The sequence below is a fragment of the Peromyscus eremicus genome, chromosome 9, assembly GCF_949786415.1.
Source record: "Peromyscus eremicus chromosome 9, PerEre_H2_v1, whole genome shotgun sequence".
Taxonomy (NCBI): Eukaryota; Metazoa; Chordata; class Mammalia; order Rodentia; family Cricetidae; genus Peromyscus; species Peromyscus eremicus.
In genome coordinates, this window is record NC_081425.1 from 90,574,579 (window position 1) to 90,594,299 (window position 19,721).

Consider the following 19,721-nt stretch of genomic DNA (forward strand, 5'->3'; position numbering starts at 1 on the left):
AAGAATTTTTTCATTGATATTTTTATTATATTTTTACTTATTGATTGTGTATGTACATGCCACGGTGTGATTTGGAGATCAGAGGACAACTCTTAGAAATCAGTTTTCTCTTTCCACTGTGTGGGTTGTGTGGATCAAACTCAGGTTGTCAGGCTTGATGGCACATGCTTCTACTCACTAAACCATCTCACGCAGGTCCTAATATATCTGTGAGAATTATCATTCTCATACTTACTTTGCTTTAGTACTAAGACATAGTTTTTTTCAGTTCTTTCAACGTATTTAAAATAACAGATTTGTGTTTTTCTACTGAGTCCAGCGTCGGTTTACTGGTATAATATTGACTACTTATTCCTGGTTATGGGACACACTGTCTCATTCTTTATACATGTCTCTGGTCCGATTGTAATTGATGATGAGATCTGACATTTTACATAATATAAAAACCCTAGAAATTGTATCCCCTCATCAGAGTTATTGTTATTAGCCTCTATTGTTTACTTCATTCCTTTCCTAAACAAATTCTGTGGACTCTGTACTTTTGCTTTTTCTGGTTTTTCAAGACAAGGTTTCTGGCTGTCCTGGAAATCTGTAGACCAGGCTGGCCTTGAATTCACAGAGATCACCTGCCTCTGCCTCCAGAGTGCTGGGATTAAAGGTGTGCACCACCATGCCTGTCTCTGTGCTGTTTCTTGAGTGTCACGAAGGTTTCTGTTCAATTTACTAGTGGTTAGCTGGTGATTGTGTGAATTTCTTAGATGACTGGAATCAGTAAGGTTCCCACTTTGCTGAAGCGCTCTGTGTGCGTGCTGGTGCCATCAGCCTTCCACTGTGTCATTGATGACCCTGCTTAGCCTTCCTGCTTCCACAAAGCTTCAAGGTTGGGCAGTGGGAAAAGCTAAAGGCTTTCTAGGGTTTTTTCTGGGCATTTGTATCATATGGTGTTTTGCACTCCTAAGAATGTGCTAGAACTTTTCTAAGCTCCTGGTTGACAACTTGTTGTCAGCTTTCCTTGGATGCTTTGTGTAGTGTATTGCTTGCCCCACCTTAGGCAGTCTCCATGGTAAGCAGGGACCTGTGCTCATCTCATATAACTCTTGGACACTAGGCTTTTCACACTGGGCAAGCTCCAGTTTCGTGAAGTCAAGACAGCCTTCTGCGTGAGATCTCCCCAGGGGAAAGGTCTAATGAGCGTTCTCGGAAAGTCAGGCTTTGAAGGAGCCTCAACACTCTTGTGTCTTCTCTGGAGGCTGCTGAGCAGCTGATTTCCACAGTAGTTAAGGTTTTAAAATGACCTTGCTGCATGGGAGAATGGCTTCAAGTCATTTAGATATTCTTACTCACTTGATCTGATGGTTTGGTGAGGTAAGGTAGACAACAAAATTTGTTTAGTTTATGTGGGAAATCAAAATTAGAACCTCAGCAAAGGAATTTATTTCTCTTAGACAGATCCTTCCTTTGTTACTTGAAGTTAATAACATGAAGAATTTCTTCTATGGTTTTGAAGTTGTTTCCAAAATTGGATTGGATTGGAAAGGTACACCCCTTTGTTCTCAGCATTGTCTCAGCTCCCGTGTTGCTTGTCTGTCCGTAATTGTTGACTATGGTGTAGGTAGGTGAGATGGATGAAGCTGAGGAAGTTCCTGGGGGAGCTGAGAATGCACAGATAACAGAACAAAAAAAGACGGAAGGGCTGGTGAATGCCCATTGTTGGCAAGGAAACCATTGGATCACTTGCATGATGCTCTTTTCATGAACTCTGAAAAGTCGGGGCTGTTACTGTTCCCATCACTTGTGTGTACAAATGATAATTTTTAAATATTTTTAATATTTAGAGTATTTGAACGGAAGACTAACAATAAAATATCTCATCATTTTCAAGAAGAATTTTCATCCTTTAAAAAAATAAATTAATAAACCTTAGTAAAATGCTGGGCATTTAAATCCAAAGCTAATTTCTTTCATTTACTTTGATTCTCTTATGGTAAGAAAAGAATCTTATCTGCCATTGATTTTTTAGTAAATAAGGGATGTCACTTCCCCTGGGAATATTAGAAGGAAAACATTAGTATGTGTCTTTGTCTCTCTTCCTCTTGCCTCCATCCCTCTCCCCTTACAATAGCTTGTCCTTAAAAAAGGATTCCTCTGGAATTGTCAGTGATCTCTGACTTACCTGCAGCAGTTGTAAAGTGAGTGGAAAATTGCAGATCTGTGACTTGGCTTCAGATTTGTGATTACCTCAAGCTAAGGACACTTGGGGTGACTTTTAACTTAGCATTTTTCCCCACATGCACTTAACTTTATTACAGTGCTTCCTAATTAATATCTGTGATGTGATGCTCCCTTAATGGAAATGACCATTTCATCATCTATTTAGTATCTGGATTTCTGCCATCTCCCTTCTTAGGAGACTCTTAACCATGCACTGCAATTTATCTGCCTGATCAATTCCATTCCTTCAGTGATGCAGCTAAGCTCAGTGACCTAATGGCTGTGACTGTGCTGCCTGAATCTGTAGAAGAGTTTTGAGAAATTGGAAATAAATTAAATTTGTCATCATTTTGGGACATCTGGTTGCTATCAGACTTTTAAGTGAATATGAAACAGGTCATGCAAACAGGCAAATAATTTTGTTCTGTGTTTTTTCTGTTTGCTATGATTCACCCTATAGTAGCTGAGTTGAAACCTTTTGGTAAAGATAAATAGAGTGAAAGAATTAAACATCTTCCAGACAGCTTCAATATCAAGTGTTAAGGGGCTCTACAGTGTTCTCCTCTTGCTTCTGTTTGGTGAGCACATAAAGCCTACACATGCCTATAAATAAAACTTGATGAGCAGAAGAATAGTTCATTTACATGAGACCCTCCCAGCAGGGAATCAGACCATCAGGACTGTCTACGTGAGTGGATGTCTTCGGTCAGCAGAAGTGATAGACTAACCAGATGTAAACTGTGGCTTATGATTCTGTGCCATCTTGGGGAGATAGAAAGTGCAGGCACCATCACTACAGAAGCAGCCCAGTGCTAAGTGACTCCAGACTGTTGGAATTTTACAGAGTATTTAGAAATCAAGTGTTTTTATGCTTATCCTTACAAAATATTTACTAGCTGTGAAGACTGAAGGCAAGAGTGTTGCATCTACTCCGTAATTTCCGCTCTGAGTGATGCTAAATGGAGTAGGGTATACGGCTTTCATGTGAACTGCCTGTCCCGGGGCACAACCCACAGACAAGGAGAATTTGTTAATTTCCAATATTTTCCTCAGTTCACTATAAATTTTTATTAATAGTAAGAGAAACTAGATAGATTTCTTACTAAGTCTAAAGCTCATAATTCTGTCGTGAACTCTTAATAAGATTTTCCTTTAGGTGAAGGTCGGTCTGGCCTGAATTGTTGCAGACCATCTCACTAACTCAGAAGCTTCTGTCTTCATGGCTCTTTCCACTGTTCACTTTTACATTTCCATCACTGCTCATTAATAAATTTGAATTTGAAATATATTGAAAGAACTCATTTTCCAAAAGACAGTAATATAAGACTTGCCTGCTTAGAAAACTCAAGGTTCAGTTTGCTTAGAGTGGAAGGAAGCATTTATTTCCAAAGTGCCCTAAACCTCTGTAAGAGAAGGCTGATAGTGGCCTCCCTTGGGAGAGAAACATAGCAATTGCTATTTTATAGTCTTCAACCATTTCAGTTTTAAAAGACAAAACAGGTGTTTGCATAATTAAGAGATGAAAGTAGACAGGGGTTGTTATTGTTGTTGGTTTTTTGTTTTTGTTTTAACAGGAAAAGTGAGATTTATCTACTCCTAAGCAGAAAACATAAACAAGAGTGTTCCTGGCTGGCTCTCAGTTTCCTTTTGGCAATAGACTAGAGCAGGGTTGATGCCTAGACAAGAGAGTCAGTTTTGTTTCCTCTACTGCTTTGCAAAATTCAATTCATTGACATGGTTTTGAAGGCGTTTCAATTTGTCCTACTTGGTTTTCTAATTGATCCCATGAGGTAAAACAGTAAACACTATTAATAACCCTGAATTTCAGATATGTTGCTTAGCCGAGGTCACATGACCAGGGAAGTGTCTCCTGGGATCCCATGTTTCCTAATGTCACTGTGGTGTTTTTTCACCATACCATGCTCTTTGAAGATGTGGTTTTCTGTTCTGAGACATGGTCTCAGGTGTCATACAGGCTGCTTTCAAAGTCCCAGCAATGTCCTTGCCTCTGCCTCCTGAGCTGCTGTGCCTGGCTGCAAATGTGACCGTCTAAGAGTCCATTATGTAGTCCCTGGAGAGTATTTCTGACTTACTGATGTAACTTCAGTTAATCCTATTCCTTTTGTTCCGCTTGTTATACTTATTATATATACATGCTCTGTGGACGTTGTACACACAAGAACATCATCGAGCTGTACTCACAGGTCCAAGAAGACTGCATAAGAAATAGCAAGGATGTTATAAAGTTGTTTTCTTGGTTTGTAGCATAAAAAACATTCAAAGTGAATTTATGGGAATTAAGATAGAAATTACTTTAAAGTTATTTTAAGAGGCAGTTTGCTAAACAATAAATTGGAAAACATAGTATTTAACCTTTATTATAGGAAATTATAAGTCATACACCAAAAATATAATATTTTTTATAATTTTACATAAATATAAATGTCTTTTTACATGCATATAATGTATTTGGAAGAAACTTCAAATTTATGATCCTCGTGCCTCAGCTTCCTGAGTTAGGATTACAGATGTGTGTGTCACCATACCCAGCTTTCCATACTCTGTCAAGATTTACTAGCTTACCTTTTTTCTTCTCCATTTTCTTTTCCTCGAATATTTAAGAGTGTGGGCTGGGGAGATGGCTCAGAGGTTAAGAACACTGGCTGCTCTTCCAAAGGTCCTGAGTTCAATTCCCAGCAACCACATGGTGGCTCACAACAATCTATCATGAGATCTGGTGCCCTCTTCTGGCCTGCAGGGATACACGCAGACAGAGCACTGTATACATAATCAATAAATAAATCTTTAAAAAAAAATATTTAAGAGTGTGTTGGAGACATTAATTCCTTTTATTCCTAAATATTTCATCATATATTTCCTAAAGATTAGTGAATCACCGTCATGATTTTGGGTATGGTGGCTCTGTGCTTTATACTAAGCAGCATCCACTGCTCCGTGTGAGCCCCACTGGCTTTTATCTTACTGTTAATTTACTTCTGGACTGTTTACTCCTTGGATCCTCCCTCCTTTTTTTCTTATTTGTTTGTTTGTTTTCAGAAAGAGTCTCATTCTGTAGTCTAGGTAGCCTCATACTTGTGGTGATCCTCCAGCTTCCACATGAGACACTATACCAGGCTTGTTTTTAAGTTTATTATGGGTTTATGTTAGCTCAGCTCAGCCACAGCCCCTATGTATTCAGTTAGACACTCACTGAATTTATGTGTTGCTGTAACAATAATTTATAGATGTGATTAAAAGTCCACGGTAGTTAACACCTAAGAAGGGAGATTGTTTACCCTTAATCTGTGAGAGTTTAGTTCAGTCAGTTAAAAGACAGTCTTCACAGAAGGAATCCTCCTGTGGACAGCTGCTGCCCATGTCTAAGAGTCCCAACCTGCTTGTTAAACTTGTTTATTAGCCCCCATAGTTGTGTGAGCCAAATCTTTGCAGTAAATCTCTCCATATATGAATCTTACTCCTTCTGGTCCTGTGGTTGGCCTATGACTGATATGCACCTATTGTGAGTAAATCTGCTACGAGCATTCTTCTGAGCAATTTTTATTTAAGATGAATTCGTTTTTTATTTCATGTATTTGGGTGTTTCACCCGCCTCTATGTCTCTCTACCACTTGTATGTCTGGGGCCTGCAGAGGCCAGGAGAGGGCACTGATGCCCTAGGACTGGAGTTACAGATGTTGTGAGATGCCATGTGGGTGTTAGGAGTCTATTTTGAGTCCTCGGGAAGACAGCCAGTGCTCTTAACCAGTGAGCCATCTTTCTGGCCCCTTCCGTAAAGTTTTTATTGGCACACTTTTTTTTTGTTTTCTATTAGATAAGTACCTACAAATGACATTTCCGTATCAAACTGTTCATGTTTAATTTTATAAGATATTGCCAAACTATTTTTCAGAATTACTGTGCCATGTTGTTTCACCAGAAGTATAAGAGAGTTCTACTTTATTTCCTTGTCAGCCCTTAGTGTGGCCTTTTTGTTGTTGTTGTTTTGTTGATTCGTTGTGAATCTTTTTGTTTGTTTGGGTGGTTGTTGTTGTTGTTTGAGACAGGGCCTCACCATGTAACTCTGGCTGGCTTGGAACTCGTAGAGATCCACCTGCCTGGGACTCCCAAGTACAGAGATTAAAAAATATGTGCCACCACATGTAGCCCTTATTGTGGACATTTTTATTTTAGCCATACATTGGGATGTATTACAGTATCTCACTGTGGTTTGACTGTGATCACTAGTGATTGATAATGTTAAACACTTTCATATGACCGTTAGCCAACTATGTATCTCATAGGATTGTCAGCCAACGGTTTATTTCCGATAGGCGTGTGTTCGTGATTTCTGTCCGTTTCTGTGAGTTGAGTTGTGTTTTTTTCACTCATTTCATGTTATTTTGCTGAGCTGAGGTCTAAACACGGGGCCTTGCACATGCTGGAAAGGGCTCTGTCAAAAGGCTCTACTTCCTCAGCCCCTGTTTGTTCTTGTTACTGATGTTTGAGACATCATCACATATTCTGAACACAGGTCCTTTGTCAGATATTGTCATGTGAGCCTGGTTTTCCCAAAGGTGTTTTACTGACAATAACTATTGAATTTTGATCCGATATAGTTTTTGTTTCATTTATAAGTTTTGTGGTCACTGCTTTTTTTTTTATCCAGTTAAAGAAATCTTTGGCTAAATACAATAAAGCTGTTCTCCTGTGTAAGTTTGTTTTTTGTTTTGAGTTTGTTTTTTGAGACAGGGTCTCTCATGTTGCCCAGTTCGAACTTCTGATGTTCTAGCCGCCACCTTCCAAGTGCTGAGATTAGGAATGTCCTCTCCTGTTTTCCTCTGGAAATTTTATAGTTTTATGTTTATGTTTATCCTCTGTCTCAAAATGTTTATTCATAACAGTTTATTCATAACATATTTATATTCATAAATGTTTATTCATAACATAGCAGTCCAGTCTATATTTTTATATGAAAATCTATGTGTTCCAACAGTATTAGGGGAAACTATCATTTCCTGGATGCCCTTATTATAGCTCCCTTATGAACAGTCAGTTAGCCTATGGCCTCTACTTTGTTTCATAGCTCTTTCCCATGTCTATTTTTAAGCCCAAATCCAGTTAACTGTTAATTAAGATAGTTGAGCACTCCAGGTTTTGTTTTTTGTTTGTTTTGTTTTATTTTGCTGTTATTCCTTTTCTTCTTTGCTGGCCATGAAGTCATGCCACAACCACACCCAGTTTAATTACTATTTTTTAAACATGTGCTGCTTTACCTGTAGCCGCAGCTACTTAAGAGGCTGATTTGTAAGGATCACTTGACCCCAGGAGTTTAAGTTCAGTCTGAGCAACATGGCAATACCCTGGGTCAGGAACGAACGGAGTGTTGAGAGAGAAAAGGCTGTTTGGAATTGGGATGGTTGTTAGCATTGAGGTGAATATATAGATCAAGAATTAGCCTTGTGACAATATTGAATTTTCTACTTCAAAGGAATGCTCTATTTCTCTGTCTATTTGGGTCTTTTTTTTTTTTTTTTTTTCTTCTCTTTTGATTTTCTACATCTGTTACTAAGTTTGCTCAGGGATAATTTATGTTTTTTTTGTCACTATGTTTAATGGATGTTTGGTGGTTTTTTTCATTGTTTGCTGCTGGTATATATATATACGAGAGAGAGAGAGAGAGAGAGAGAGAGAGAGAGAGAGAGAGAGAGAGAGAGAGAGACATCTTTACTCTTAGTTATGAGTTTTTCTTAACCTCTTCCCATTGTCAGCAGTTCTTTGGGATTCACTGTATAAACAATGATGACATTTGCAAGACAGTTTTACATTTTATTTTATCTTTATGTTATTTTGTGTTGGAGTCAAGCCCAGGGTGTTGTTCATGCTCTACCATGGAGCTACTTCCCCATCTCTGCTTATATTTTTCCATTCTTTATGTCTTTTCTTTCTTTTCTTGTGTTGTTGCACTGGTAGCAGCAGGGATTAAGGGTGGTGGGCGGATGGACCTACCTTACTCTTCAGGTACAGTGCTGATTAGAAATAATAAGAATGATACCCTCCAGCCTGGTCTACATAGTGAGTCCCAGGACAGCCAGGGCTATGTAGAGAGACCCTGTCTCAAAACAACAAAAAGAAAAACAAGGATGGTACTCTGTCCTTATTGAGCACCTTAGGTGGAGTGCTTTCCCCATGGAGTCTGAAGTGAATGATATTAATAGACTATTTGTTTCAGGTACTGAACAGTACAGTGAATATACAGGCTATGCTGAAACTTACCGTTGGGCCCGGAGCCATGAAGATGGCAGTGAAAAGTGAGTGTTTCTGATTTTAGTATCGTGTGGCTGAAACTAAAGGATGTGCTTGACTCTGGTGGACTCTGCCTCTTCCAGAAATTTATTATTTTTTTCATTTAAAATATTTTTTAAAGATTTATTTATTTATTATGTATACAATGTTCTGCCTGCATATGTGCCTACAGGCCAGAAGAGGGCACCAGATCTCATTACAGATGGTTGTGAGCCACCATGTGGTTGCTGGGAATTGAACTCAGGACCTCTGGAAGAATAGCCAGTGCTCTTAACCTCTGAGCCATCTCTCCAGTCCTCATCTAAAATATTTTTTATACAATATATTTTGATCATATTCTTTTTCTTTCTACCTACCCAGCTTCATGTTTGGGAGCTTGCGCGCTCTCACTATCTCTTTCTCTGTCTCTGTCTCTGTCTCTCTTTCTCTCTCTCTCTTTCTCTCTCTATTGCTCTCTCAACATAAAGCCCACAAAAACAACAATAAAAACTCATGAAGTCCATTTCTGTTTGCTCCTACTGTACATAGGGCTATAGACTGATATACCCAGTAACACTCCATTGAAGAAAACTGATTTTCTCTTTCTCAGCAGGCATCAGTTGCAAAGAGTTTCTTGATTAGGGTTAGGACTTTGTGTCCACCTCCCCTTCTCACTGCTGGGATTTTGTCTAGTTTGACTTTGTGCAATCTTATACATGCTGTGACAGTCTCTGTGAGTTCATGTGTATATCCGTCCTTTTGTGTCTAGAAAACACTTTTTCCTTGGAGTCATTCACTTCTGGCTCTTACAATTTTTCCATCTCCTTTTCCATATAGATCCCTAAGACTTGAGAGGGGTTTGATGAAGACATCCCATTTGGGATTGAGTGTTCCAAAGTCTCTTATTCACTGCAGGTTGTCCAGTTGGGAGTTTCTATGTTAATTAACATCTGCTGAAAAAAAGCGCCTTTTCTGATAAGGGTTGAGAAAGCACTGATATATGGGTATAGTAATATGTCATTAAGAGTAATTTTATTGTTTTATTCCTTTAGCAGAATAATAATAGTAGGTTTTCCCCTAGTTCCTGTGACATATCTAGTCTCAGGTTCTTGGCCATTTTAGCAGTGTCAAGTATAGATTCCATCTCATGGAGTGGGCCTTAAATCCAATCAGAAAGTGATTTGTGCTACCTTTGTACCAATATATATCTTACAGGCAGGTTGCTGCCTCCGGTAGTGTGCAGAGTACCTTCCGGCACTATGATCTCTAGTCAGTAAGGGTGAAGCTCCTAGTTGGGCACCAGCTCAATTTCTCCGTGTTCAAAGACATAAGTAAGTGTTGTCTTCAGGAATAGGGCCTTACCATCCGGTTGTGGAGAATAATCTATAGCCCCAGCAGTAGCCTGTAGTGTTTGGGGTGGGGGGTCTATGGGACCCCTGTGGCCAACACCTCAACAACCTCTAACCCATATCTGGCACTGGAGGTTTTACTTGGTGGCATAAGTTGTCTAGGTGAAGCATTTTCTCTCCATTATGTGGTGACTACATTTAAATTATTTTTAAATTCAATATCACAGATTTTTTTTTTTTTTTTTTTTTTTTTTTTTTGGAAGGCAAAACACTATTGCCAGGCCTGACACACCGAAAAAGAAGACTAAAAATTCAAGTTTGAGGCAAAAACCGTCAGGGCATAGTTCTGCAGCTCTTTGTCTCTAAGCTATAGAGATTAACTTCCAAGTCCAAATTTAGAATGATTTCTAATTAGAGTTTAGAGCCTTTGGCTGTCTTACTTAGCTATCCTTAAATGTTCCATGTTATCAGATGTGGGGGGATGTATGTTGGGACAGTTTGCTGATGCCACATACTAGTTGACGCAGAGCCTGCAGTGGATATTGCTGCTGCTGTCCCCTGTCCTCTTGAAATAACGTCATATGTTAGCATCTTTGCTTACTCACGAAATGATCTAGAAACCTTACTGTGCCAGGTGGGGCAGAAGTCACTTTGTGTTCACTTTTAATGAAAAAGCGTTCTGGCCAAAGGAGGCAGCTGTATCTATGCCACAGTCTTACTGTTTGTGATGTCAAGTCCAGCCTATGCTTTCTTTTCATTTTATAGAGTATATCGTTCTTGTTTGGATTCTCCTGATGTGGTTAAAAAAAACATGACCAAACCAATTTGGGGAAGGAAGGGTTTATTTAGTTGGCTTACAGTTTATAGTCCATCATCAAAGAAAGCGAAGGCTAGGACTTGAGGCAGGAACTTAGAGGCAGGAGCAAAAGTAGCTAAAAGACCATTGAACCATCCTGCTTACTGGCTTATCTTCCTTACACAACTCAAGACACCTGCCCAGGAATGACACTGCCTACAGTGTGCTGGATCCTTACATATCAAGTAGCAATTAAGAAAATGTCCCACAGACATGCCCACCAACCAGTCCAGTGGGGGACGGTCCCTCTTCCCCAGGTGTGTGGAGTTGACCACTGACGCTAACTCTGACACATAGGCCTGTAATGAAACAGGTGTCTGTGTGGATCCCCATAATTACACACAGACTAGCTTTGAGGGGTTTTTTAATCTTTAGTATAAAAACTTAGTTGGCTACCAATACACGCAAGCAAGATGGAATTTTTGGGGTTTCCAAACTCATCACCTCGAGTAGTCCTTCATTTCTGTGAGCAGTGTATCTTGTCTGCTTTCGTGTCTGGATCATTTTAAAGATAGCTTTTGTAGCTGACAGTTGCAGAGTAGGTTATGAAGTTGGACTGAATGGTACATATTTTTTATACACTTGACTTCTCAGGATTGTTTCCTGTGCAGTATGAGGTAATGATATATACCAGTGATTTAGTACCGATCTCTGAAAACAAAAGCAGAGGAAATACCACAGAGGAAAACAAAGACCAGTGTTTGTTTTTTTTACTCCCCAATCCTTTAAGCCCTGAGACTCCCTGTGAATGATGTACTTGTTTACAGTCATCTCGTGTTGTCTCTTGACTTGTCGTTTACCACTCAACAGTCTGCAGTCTGCATACCTCCGAATCTAAAACTGTGATGGCTTCCTGCCCTCCTGTTTGCCTGGGACCTGTGCTTATGGTTTGCTTGTTTTTAATGTCGTAACACTGCCAAAATGTCAACAGCATGACTCATGCAAGGTTCGTACTTGAAGGATTCTACCTGTTCCTTATCCTGCTTCCCTTCCCGCCCTCACAGGGATGATTGGCAGCGACGCTGCACGGAGATCGTTGCCATTGATGCACTTCACTTCCGACGCTACCTCGATCAGTTTGTGCCTGAGAAAATGAGACGTGAGCTTAACAAGGCCAGTAACCTTATTTCTGAGTTCATCTGGCAGCTGTCATCTATTTACTGCCATTTTATTAATGCTGAAATTAATGCTTTCTGGTAATTCTTACAGTGTCAGTACATCTGCTCATGGCTCTTCTGATTTAATGGTTCTGTCAGCTTGTACAAGATGTACTTTCCATTTCGTAATTGTTTGATTACTAGCCAGTGTTGCCAGATAGACTATTGCTTGATGTTAAACCCCACACACGCATTTATCTCCTCAGGTACTTTTAGTGACTTCAGAACATTATCATTGTGAAACTATATAGAAAGGAATGAGCTATGTATGGAGTTGTTTTTGTTTTTTTGTTTTCGATCTGTCACATGATATTTTCTCTATAAGGTGTACAGATATCAGGATCAAAACATATTTTAAAACGTCACAAATTATGTGCCAATCTTAAACTGTAAACATGTTATTTATTGGTTTAGTCGTCTGACATATTTATGATTGAAACTGTGATAGTCTGTGATGTTGTATTCTGTCTAGTCATTTTCTTTTGTTACTTCAGAAATAAAAAGGGAGCTATACCTCTTGTTTGTTCAAATCCTCACTACTGTGTGCTATAATGAATATATTCTCTCATGAAATAGAGTGTTAATTCTATTCTGTGCATTTGGAGCCTAAGCAAAGCAACTAAGATGTTCTTTAGTTCCTCAGATTACTCTCTAACCAAGAAAATTAACTCTGTTCTGCAAACCATTGTGTATTCCTGCCAGTGTAGGATTTGGTTAGGATATTATTTATTAAGGTGACAAGTTCTGTGGTTTAGCCTGGCTACCTCTGCAGGAACCTGCCAAGAAACTCGACAGTGACATCAGCCTGGTTAGAGACAAGCCACGGTGGCTTTTCCAGCCATTGAAGTTAAGGAGGCATTTGGAATAGAATTGGAGGCCATTTGAGCAGCTCATTCATTGATAAACTTATTTTCTATTATATAGCTTATTAGGTTGTTTGAATGTTTGGTGTTCTTAAATGAATCTCATAAAGAGTTTCAATAATATGCTGTCAGCAGAGTTGAACCAGTCTAGCAGACAGGTTTTGAAATTTGATTAAAGCAGTTCCTCAGCAAAGCTGTGTGTTAACAGTTCTTCCACACTGCTCACTCCTGACACTACAGGTCAGGCTGGTACTAAGGAGTCTGTTTCATAAGTAGTTGTGTACACTTTGAATGCTCTGGGCTGGTATGTAGCTTAATGACTACATCCCTAGTGCTCAAAAAAAAAAAAAAATCAGATAGATATAACTTGTTTTCACTGTTCTGAATTCTCACCTTGAAGCAATTGCCTTCAAGTCCAAGATGTTTTCTGACAGAGTGTATCAAGATTTATCTTGAGACTTTCATCGGATGTTCTTTACATAAGTATGTCTATGGGACTTTGTTACATGGTTTTTGAAACTGAAAGATGTTTAAGTAAGTGTTTTGAAAGAAATATGTGAAAAAAAGTAAAGTAAAATGTGCTTAGTCATAACTTGCTCCCCAGGACTCATGTGATAGAAAGAGAAAACCAACTCTTATAAATTATCCTCCACCTTCCATATGCACTACATGGCACTCGTGTACTGACACACACACACACACACACACACACACACAGAGGAATAAATGTCTTTTTAAAAAGAAATTAAGCCACAGTTATGATATTTTAATGCCATCCTTGGGTGCTAACAAATCTCTAGAATTCCTTATGGTTAATTGATGCTCTTTACATGTATTTATATCACTAACCTTCAGTTTATTGTCCCCAAAGACATCAGAAATGTTATAGATATAAAGTATATATGTGTATATGTAATGTATATGTGTGTGTTTATTAGTATATATAGAAAAATAGGCTGGTGACACATATCCCCAACACTGAAAACATTTATCTATAAAACAGTGGTTCTCAACCTTCCTAATGCTGTGACCCTTTAATACACTCCCTCATGTTGTGGTGACCCCCCCACCATAAAATTATTTTGTTGTTACTTCATAACTGTAATTTTGCTACTGTTAGGAATCATAATGTAAATATCTGATATGTAGGATATCTATTGTGTGACCCCCAACTGGGTTGTGACCCAGAGGTTGAGAACTGCTTCTATAGAATACAGAGTACTTATAAGATGCACTGTATATACAGAGAGTGAATCTTGAAAGAACCTGGCAACAGGGGAGTTTCTTTTCATTCTGGTCAGTCACGCTTGCCTTATGGAAGGATCTCAAAAGATTTTTCAGAGAACTTGGTAATGATTAGGCATAAATTAAATATTTTAGAAATTATTTAAGTGTATTATCTCAGAACATTACAAATAACACTTCCTAGATATTTTTAAATACTAAATAAATCCTAGTTAGTCCAGCACCAGGTAGAGCAGACAGCAGATAAAGCAGATGTGCTGTCTTTTGTTGAATACAGTGACCCAGTTTTGTATTTGTTTTCCACCTGCCAATAGCGACATCACTATGCAGTTAAGTCTCACTTTTGACTTACAAAAGACTCTTTTTAGTCAACTGCAAGTAGAATTGTTTTTCGATTAATATAACTAACGGTAGTAAAGGTAATGAAATGATTACTTATTGTGTACTCAGCATTCCACGTAGCACTTTCAAAGCTGTCATAGTTCTTCCTCTTCTTGAGACATGTATTGCTATGCCACACAGGCTGTCCTTGAACTCCCAGGCTCAAGTGGCCTTCCATCTTACAGGACATACAAGGCTGCATGGTCCAATTTAATCCTAACCACTCCAAAAGACAAGCGATGCTGTTCCCACCTCTAGTTAGAGATGGACAGAGTCCTGGGACATGAGTAATTTGTTGCATGCCCAAGGCTGGCCAGTGACCAAGCCAGGGTTCAAATCCATGTCCTTCTGACTTCTGCTTCCTTTTGTTTTCTCTCTCCCCTCTTCCCTCTCTTCCTCTGCCTCCCCTACTTCTTTTCTTTTTCTTTGTCTCTTGGTGCTAGGGAGAACATGGGACTTTGCGTGTGCTAGGCAAGAATCCTATCACTGACCTAGACTTCAAGCCCCCAGATCACATTTTTTTAATGTAAATTTTTTCCCATAAAGAAATTAGTTACTAGGTCTGACCCTCGCTGCTGTTCACCTTATTTAGTCTTAATGACTTCGAGTCTTCCCTGCCTTGTTGTCCTACAAGTATGTGCCACAGTCACCCCTTTCTTGTTCTCAGGAACTTTGACTGTGTCAATGTATTTGGTGAATCTTCCCAGTGTTCCTTTCTGTCTGATTTATTTTTAAAGGAAATTTAAGGTTGTCTCCCAACATATTTATTAAATTCCCACAAGACAAGAAAAATAGTGCAGATTTAATACAGCTGATCGACATGTAAACTAATATTGAGAAAGCACCTGGTTCAGGGCCTGTCATGTGGGAAGCCAATTGATAAATGTGTGTTCTTTTTTTTCCCCCCCCCCCCCTTTTGAGACAGGGTTTTATTATAGCTCAGACTGGCCTTGAACTCATAATTCTTCTGCCTTTGCCTTCTGAGTGCTGGGATTACAGGCTTGTGTCACCATACCAGGGTTAGATGCATGTTCTTTTCATTTATTGCTATGTTCACAAAATTTGTTATTTCAGCAAAGAATTGTTTTCTAACTCTTGCTGAAAAAGAAAAAAAACAACAAATAATTTTGTTAAATGCCGGTGTCATCTTATTTTTAAAAACCATTTTGTTACATTTTTATTCATTTCTTTTGCATGTGTGGTAGGACAGGTGTGCCACAGTGTACTTGCAGAGGTCACAGGACAGCTGACAAGAGTCATTTCTCCTCTCACCATCTGGGTTCCAGGGACTGAGCTCAGAGTGGCAGCCTTGGTAGCAAGCACCTTAACTCACTGAGCTACCTCACCAGCCCAACATCTTAATCTTACCTAATACAGGGACCAGGGAGGTGACTCTGTGGGCAGAGTGCTTGCAGCACGAGGTCTGAGTTTAGATCCCCAGTTCCTACATAAAATATAGAAAAACTGTGTGCCTATAACCCTAGCAGTGAGAAGGCAGAGACAAGTGGATTCCTGGTGGTCACTGGCGAGCCATTCTAGCTAAAACAGCAAGCTCTACAGTCAGGGAGACACCCTGTCTCAAAAAAGGAGATGCACCAATAGAGGAATTCACCTAGCAGCACTTCAGGCCTCCACACACAGACTCTCACACATACATACACACACTAAAAACAAAACAGAAGGAAACAAACTGTGGGCTTCCTAAAGTAAATTCTATTCCTTATTAATGACACTTATCTATTAAACAGATTTGTGAATTTTGGCACAAGCATCAAGAATCATATCAAAGGGAAGTACAAGTTGGAGGAAATAATGTATTGTATTTCATTATGTTTTACTTGTGTTTAGAGCAAACATGTTAGATCGTATTAGTGATAACTTGCTTAAATTTTTGCATCCGTTATGGAAGGTAGACTGGGAGAATAGAGCATCTTTTAGATGAAGCATCAAAGCCTGCAACCATAATGCATTGTGTACGTCTTCGCTCTCGCATCCTGTTTGCCACTAGGCATTGCTGAGGGGATGACAACTGGAATAGAAATCCTCTAGAAGAGGTCACTCCATGCAGGCTCCGTCTGTCCTGTTAGACCTACATCAGGACCTGCAGGAAGAGCTGGTCTGTAAAAAGCATGAATCAGTCTTACTCTGTTCAACTGGTACTGGGAAGGTATTTTTAATTCTGGGAGAGATCAGCTGGTTCACATTTTAGACACTGGTGTTGGAAAGATTTGTGACTCCAGCTTGTAAAAGTGTCAGGTGTCTCTGCAAGGGAAGAATGAGATGCCAATGAAATGTTGTATTTGTCCTCTTAGACTTGTTTAGGTGAGGTTACATTATGAATACATTTCCTGGAGCCTTCTGGGATAGAAATTGAACCAAGTTGATTGCAGCTGTTTCCTATTTTATTGATTTTTGTTAGGATCTATATTTGGAGTGGGGTTATTACTAAATCAAAGCCTAAAAACAAACCAATTGGTGCTTTCTGCTGATATTTCTAAGAAGTTCAATATCTATCTGATCATTTATAATCTCAAAGTGTATGCCACATTCTTTTTCTGGAGTCTTAGTTCAAATGTATCATGTCTAGGAAGTTTTCCTTTGACGTTCTTAGTACATAAAACCAGCAAATCATGAAGATATCCAATCTATTTTTTTTTTTATTTTAAAAATAAGAAAACTGAACTCAATTGACTTCTTTCATTTTACTCATTTAAAAAATACCAGAAACTGGACTGGTAAGATATCTCAAGAGGTAAAGATACTTGCCACCAATCACAGTAGCCTGAGTTGGATCCCTACTGGTTTTCTGCAGTTGTCCCCTGGACTCCACAGGCATTCCTTGATGCTCACTGGCCACACAGACAGGAGAAATAAGAAATAGGATAAATTGTGTGCTAATATATAGTTATTTCAAATACAAAGCCATCCATGATTCTCCCTTTCAAACAGTTGTTTTTGTAGATCTTTACACATCAAATGTAGTCATATAAATGTACCCAAAAATTACCTATAATCTCATATTTTATCATCTGTTTCATCTGACTGTATTGGAATCTCTCATGTTTTCGTATCATCATGACAAAATGTTTATAATCGTTTGGGTTGATGAGCTCTGGTTTAATGACTGTCCTGGTTGTAAATAGTTTACTGATTCTCAGTCTGTTCTGTGATGTGTAAGATATGAATCAATGTCTTTATACAGTGGGTATTTAGGGGTTTACCAAATGTGTTGTGACAGCATAGGATGATTTTAAGGCTCTTTATAGTATAACTTTATTCTCGTTTCCAAAAAGTTAAAAGACTTTTTAAGAAACCACAGAATATAGAAAACCTCTGTATCAACTGTTGACTAGTTTAGATTAAACTAGTATGATAGGTTGACTTCATATGAATAGACAGTTCTCCAGGAACAATAATTATAAATCTGGGGGTAGTATATGTTTACATGAGAGTTAAACATCGTTGAAATGTATCTACTTGAAAGTGTCACTAGTGACCTTGAAGTCAGAGTGCGTGTGTGTCTGTATGTACGTGTTTGTGCCAGAGTACTCTGGCCAGCTCTGTTCTGGAAACGACCTGCTTTCTTTCATTTCTTTTTCACTTTTCTTTGTTTCCTGCTTACATCTCGGTCTTCACTTTCCTGTTCAGTCTCTAGTTTTTCATTCTAGATGGCAGTATTTTTCTTTTCTTTGTTTGTTTGTTTGGTTGGTTGGTTTTTGTTTTCAGCACTCCCCTTTGCAACCTTCAGGAGTCCAGGGTTACCTCTCTCTTCCTTCCTTCTTTGTCAGATCTCATTCTGCCATATAGGTGTTCATTGATTTTTTTTTTTCTCCTTCTTCTCCTGGGGTATGAATACTTTCCTCTTTTTCAGTTATTTATTAGGATGAATGAATTGCTGTGTTGTAGCATTGGGAGACAAAAGGTCAATGCATGGCCTGAGTTCACATTGGTTTCCTTTTCTCTGCCAGTTTCCTCAAACATTCCCACCTTGGTTGGGGGGAACAGAAAAGTATTCACCAATATGGCGCTGTAGAGAACTCCTAAGAACTTTGTGGAGTGAGGACTTGACAAATTCTAAGAATGCTTCCTTTCTGATCTCTTCTTCTCACCAGTGTTAAGTTCAGTTCTTCTGTGAAGGGAGAAAGAATCTCAGCACTTAGGGGATCTGCTAATCTCCTAAAGAATTGACGTTGCTGGGTGGACTCTTTTTTTTTTTTTTTTTTTTTTTGAGCTGAGGATCTAACCCAGGGCCTTGTGCTTGCTAGGCAAGTGCTCTACCACTGAGCTAAATCCCCAACCCCAAAGATTTATTTATTATGTATATAGTATTCTGCCTACATGTGTCCCTGCAGGCCAGAAGAGGGCACCAGATCTCATTACAAGTGGTTGTGAGCCACCATGTGGTTGCTGGGAATTGAACTCAGGACCTCTGGAAGAGCAGTCGGTGCTCTTAACCACTGAGCCATCTCTCCAGCCCTGGGTAGACTCTCTAAAGGGGTTCAGGCACCTTACCTCATTGCCCTCCATTGCTTCTGGGTTCTGCATCCATAGACTCATTGAAAACGTTTTACTTCATGCATTCTGATGTATAGGGGTTTTTTTTTGTCATGTTATTGCTTGCTAATTCATATATTTTAGCAGGTGTTTACAAAGCTAAACATGATTTAAACTTTTTTTTGGGGGGGGAGGGGGTTGAGACAGGATTTCTCTGTGTTGTTTTGGTGCCTGTCCTGGATCTCGCTCTGTAGACCAGGCTGGCCTCAAACTCACAGAGATCCTCCTAGCTCTGCCTCCCGAGTGCTGGAATTAAAGGCATGCGCCGCCGCTGCCACCACCACCACTGCCCAGCTGATTTAAACTCTTTGAAGAATACCAGAGGGTTGTGTAGGCCATATAAGAGTGTGCTGTCTTGAACACAAGTAGACTTTGATATCCTCAGTGGTATCCTGAAATACTCCCCTAAAGGATGCTGGGAGACTACTGTACTTCTGAACTTACAAATGCTTGACTTTAACAGAGTGAAAGCATTTTACATTTAATCATTCTAACCAGTCCTTTGTATATTACTATGCAATTCTAAATCATTTAATTTCTATCTAATTATTTTTTAGAAGTTTTATCTGAAAGTATTTGATAAAAATTATTAAATGCATTTTAATTTCAGTTTCAGAGTTTTTGCTGTGGCCATATTTTCAAAAAAATAAGACATTTTATGTTAGATGTTACTTCCAATAATTTAAGTGTTTTAAACTCTCCATAGTTAAACCTGATCATCACTAAACTAAGCTATTTTTGCTTATTGAAATGACTTAACCCTAGTTACTTAGAGACAATTTTAGAGTTTCTAAGGCAGTGACATTCAGTGGTCCTTAACCTG

At 39.0% G+C, this 19,721-nt stretch overlaps 1 protein-coding gene across 4 annotated transcripts in view; it reads left to right on the forward strand.

Moving 5' to 3' along the window:
* Parg (poly(ADP-ribose) glycohydrolase) overlaps window positions 1-19,721 on the forward strand; it is a 108,667-nt gene that overhangs the window by 76,696 nt on the left and 12,250 nt on the right. For all 4 annotated transcript variants that reach the window (XM_059274112.1, XM_059274110.1, XM_059274109.1 and 1 more), the window contains 2 exons: window positions 8,441-8,519; window positions 11,703-11,811. In XM_059274112.1, coding sequence (XP_059130095.1) covers window positions 8,441-8,519; window positions 11,703-11,811 — 188 coding nt within the window. The remainder of the gene's footprint in view (window positions 1-8,440; window positions 8,520-11,702; window positions 11,812-19,721) is intronic.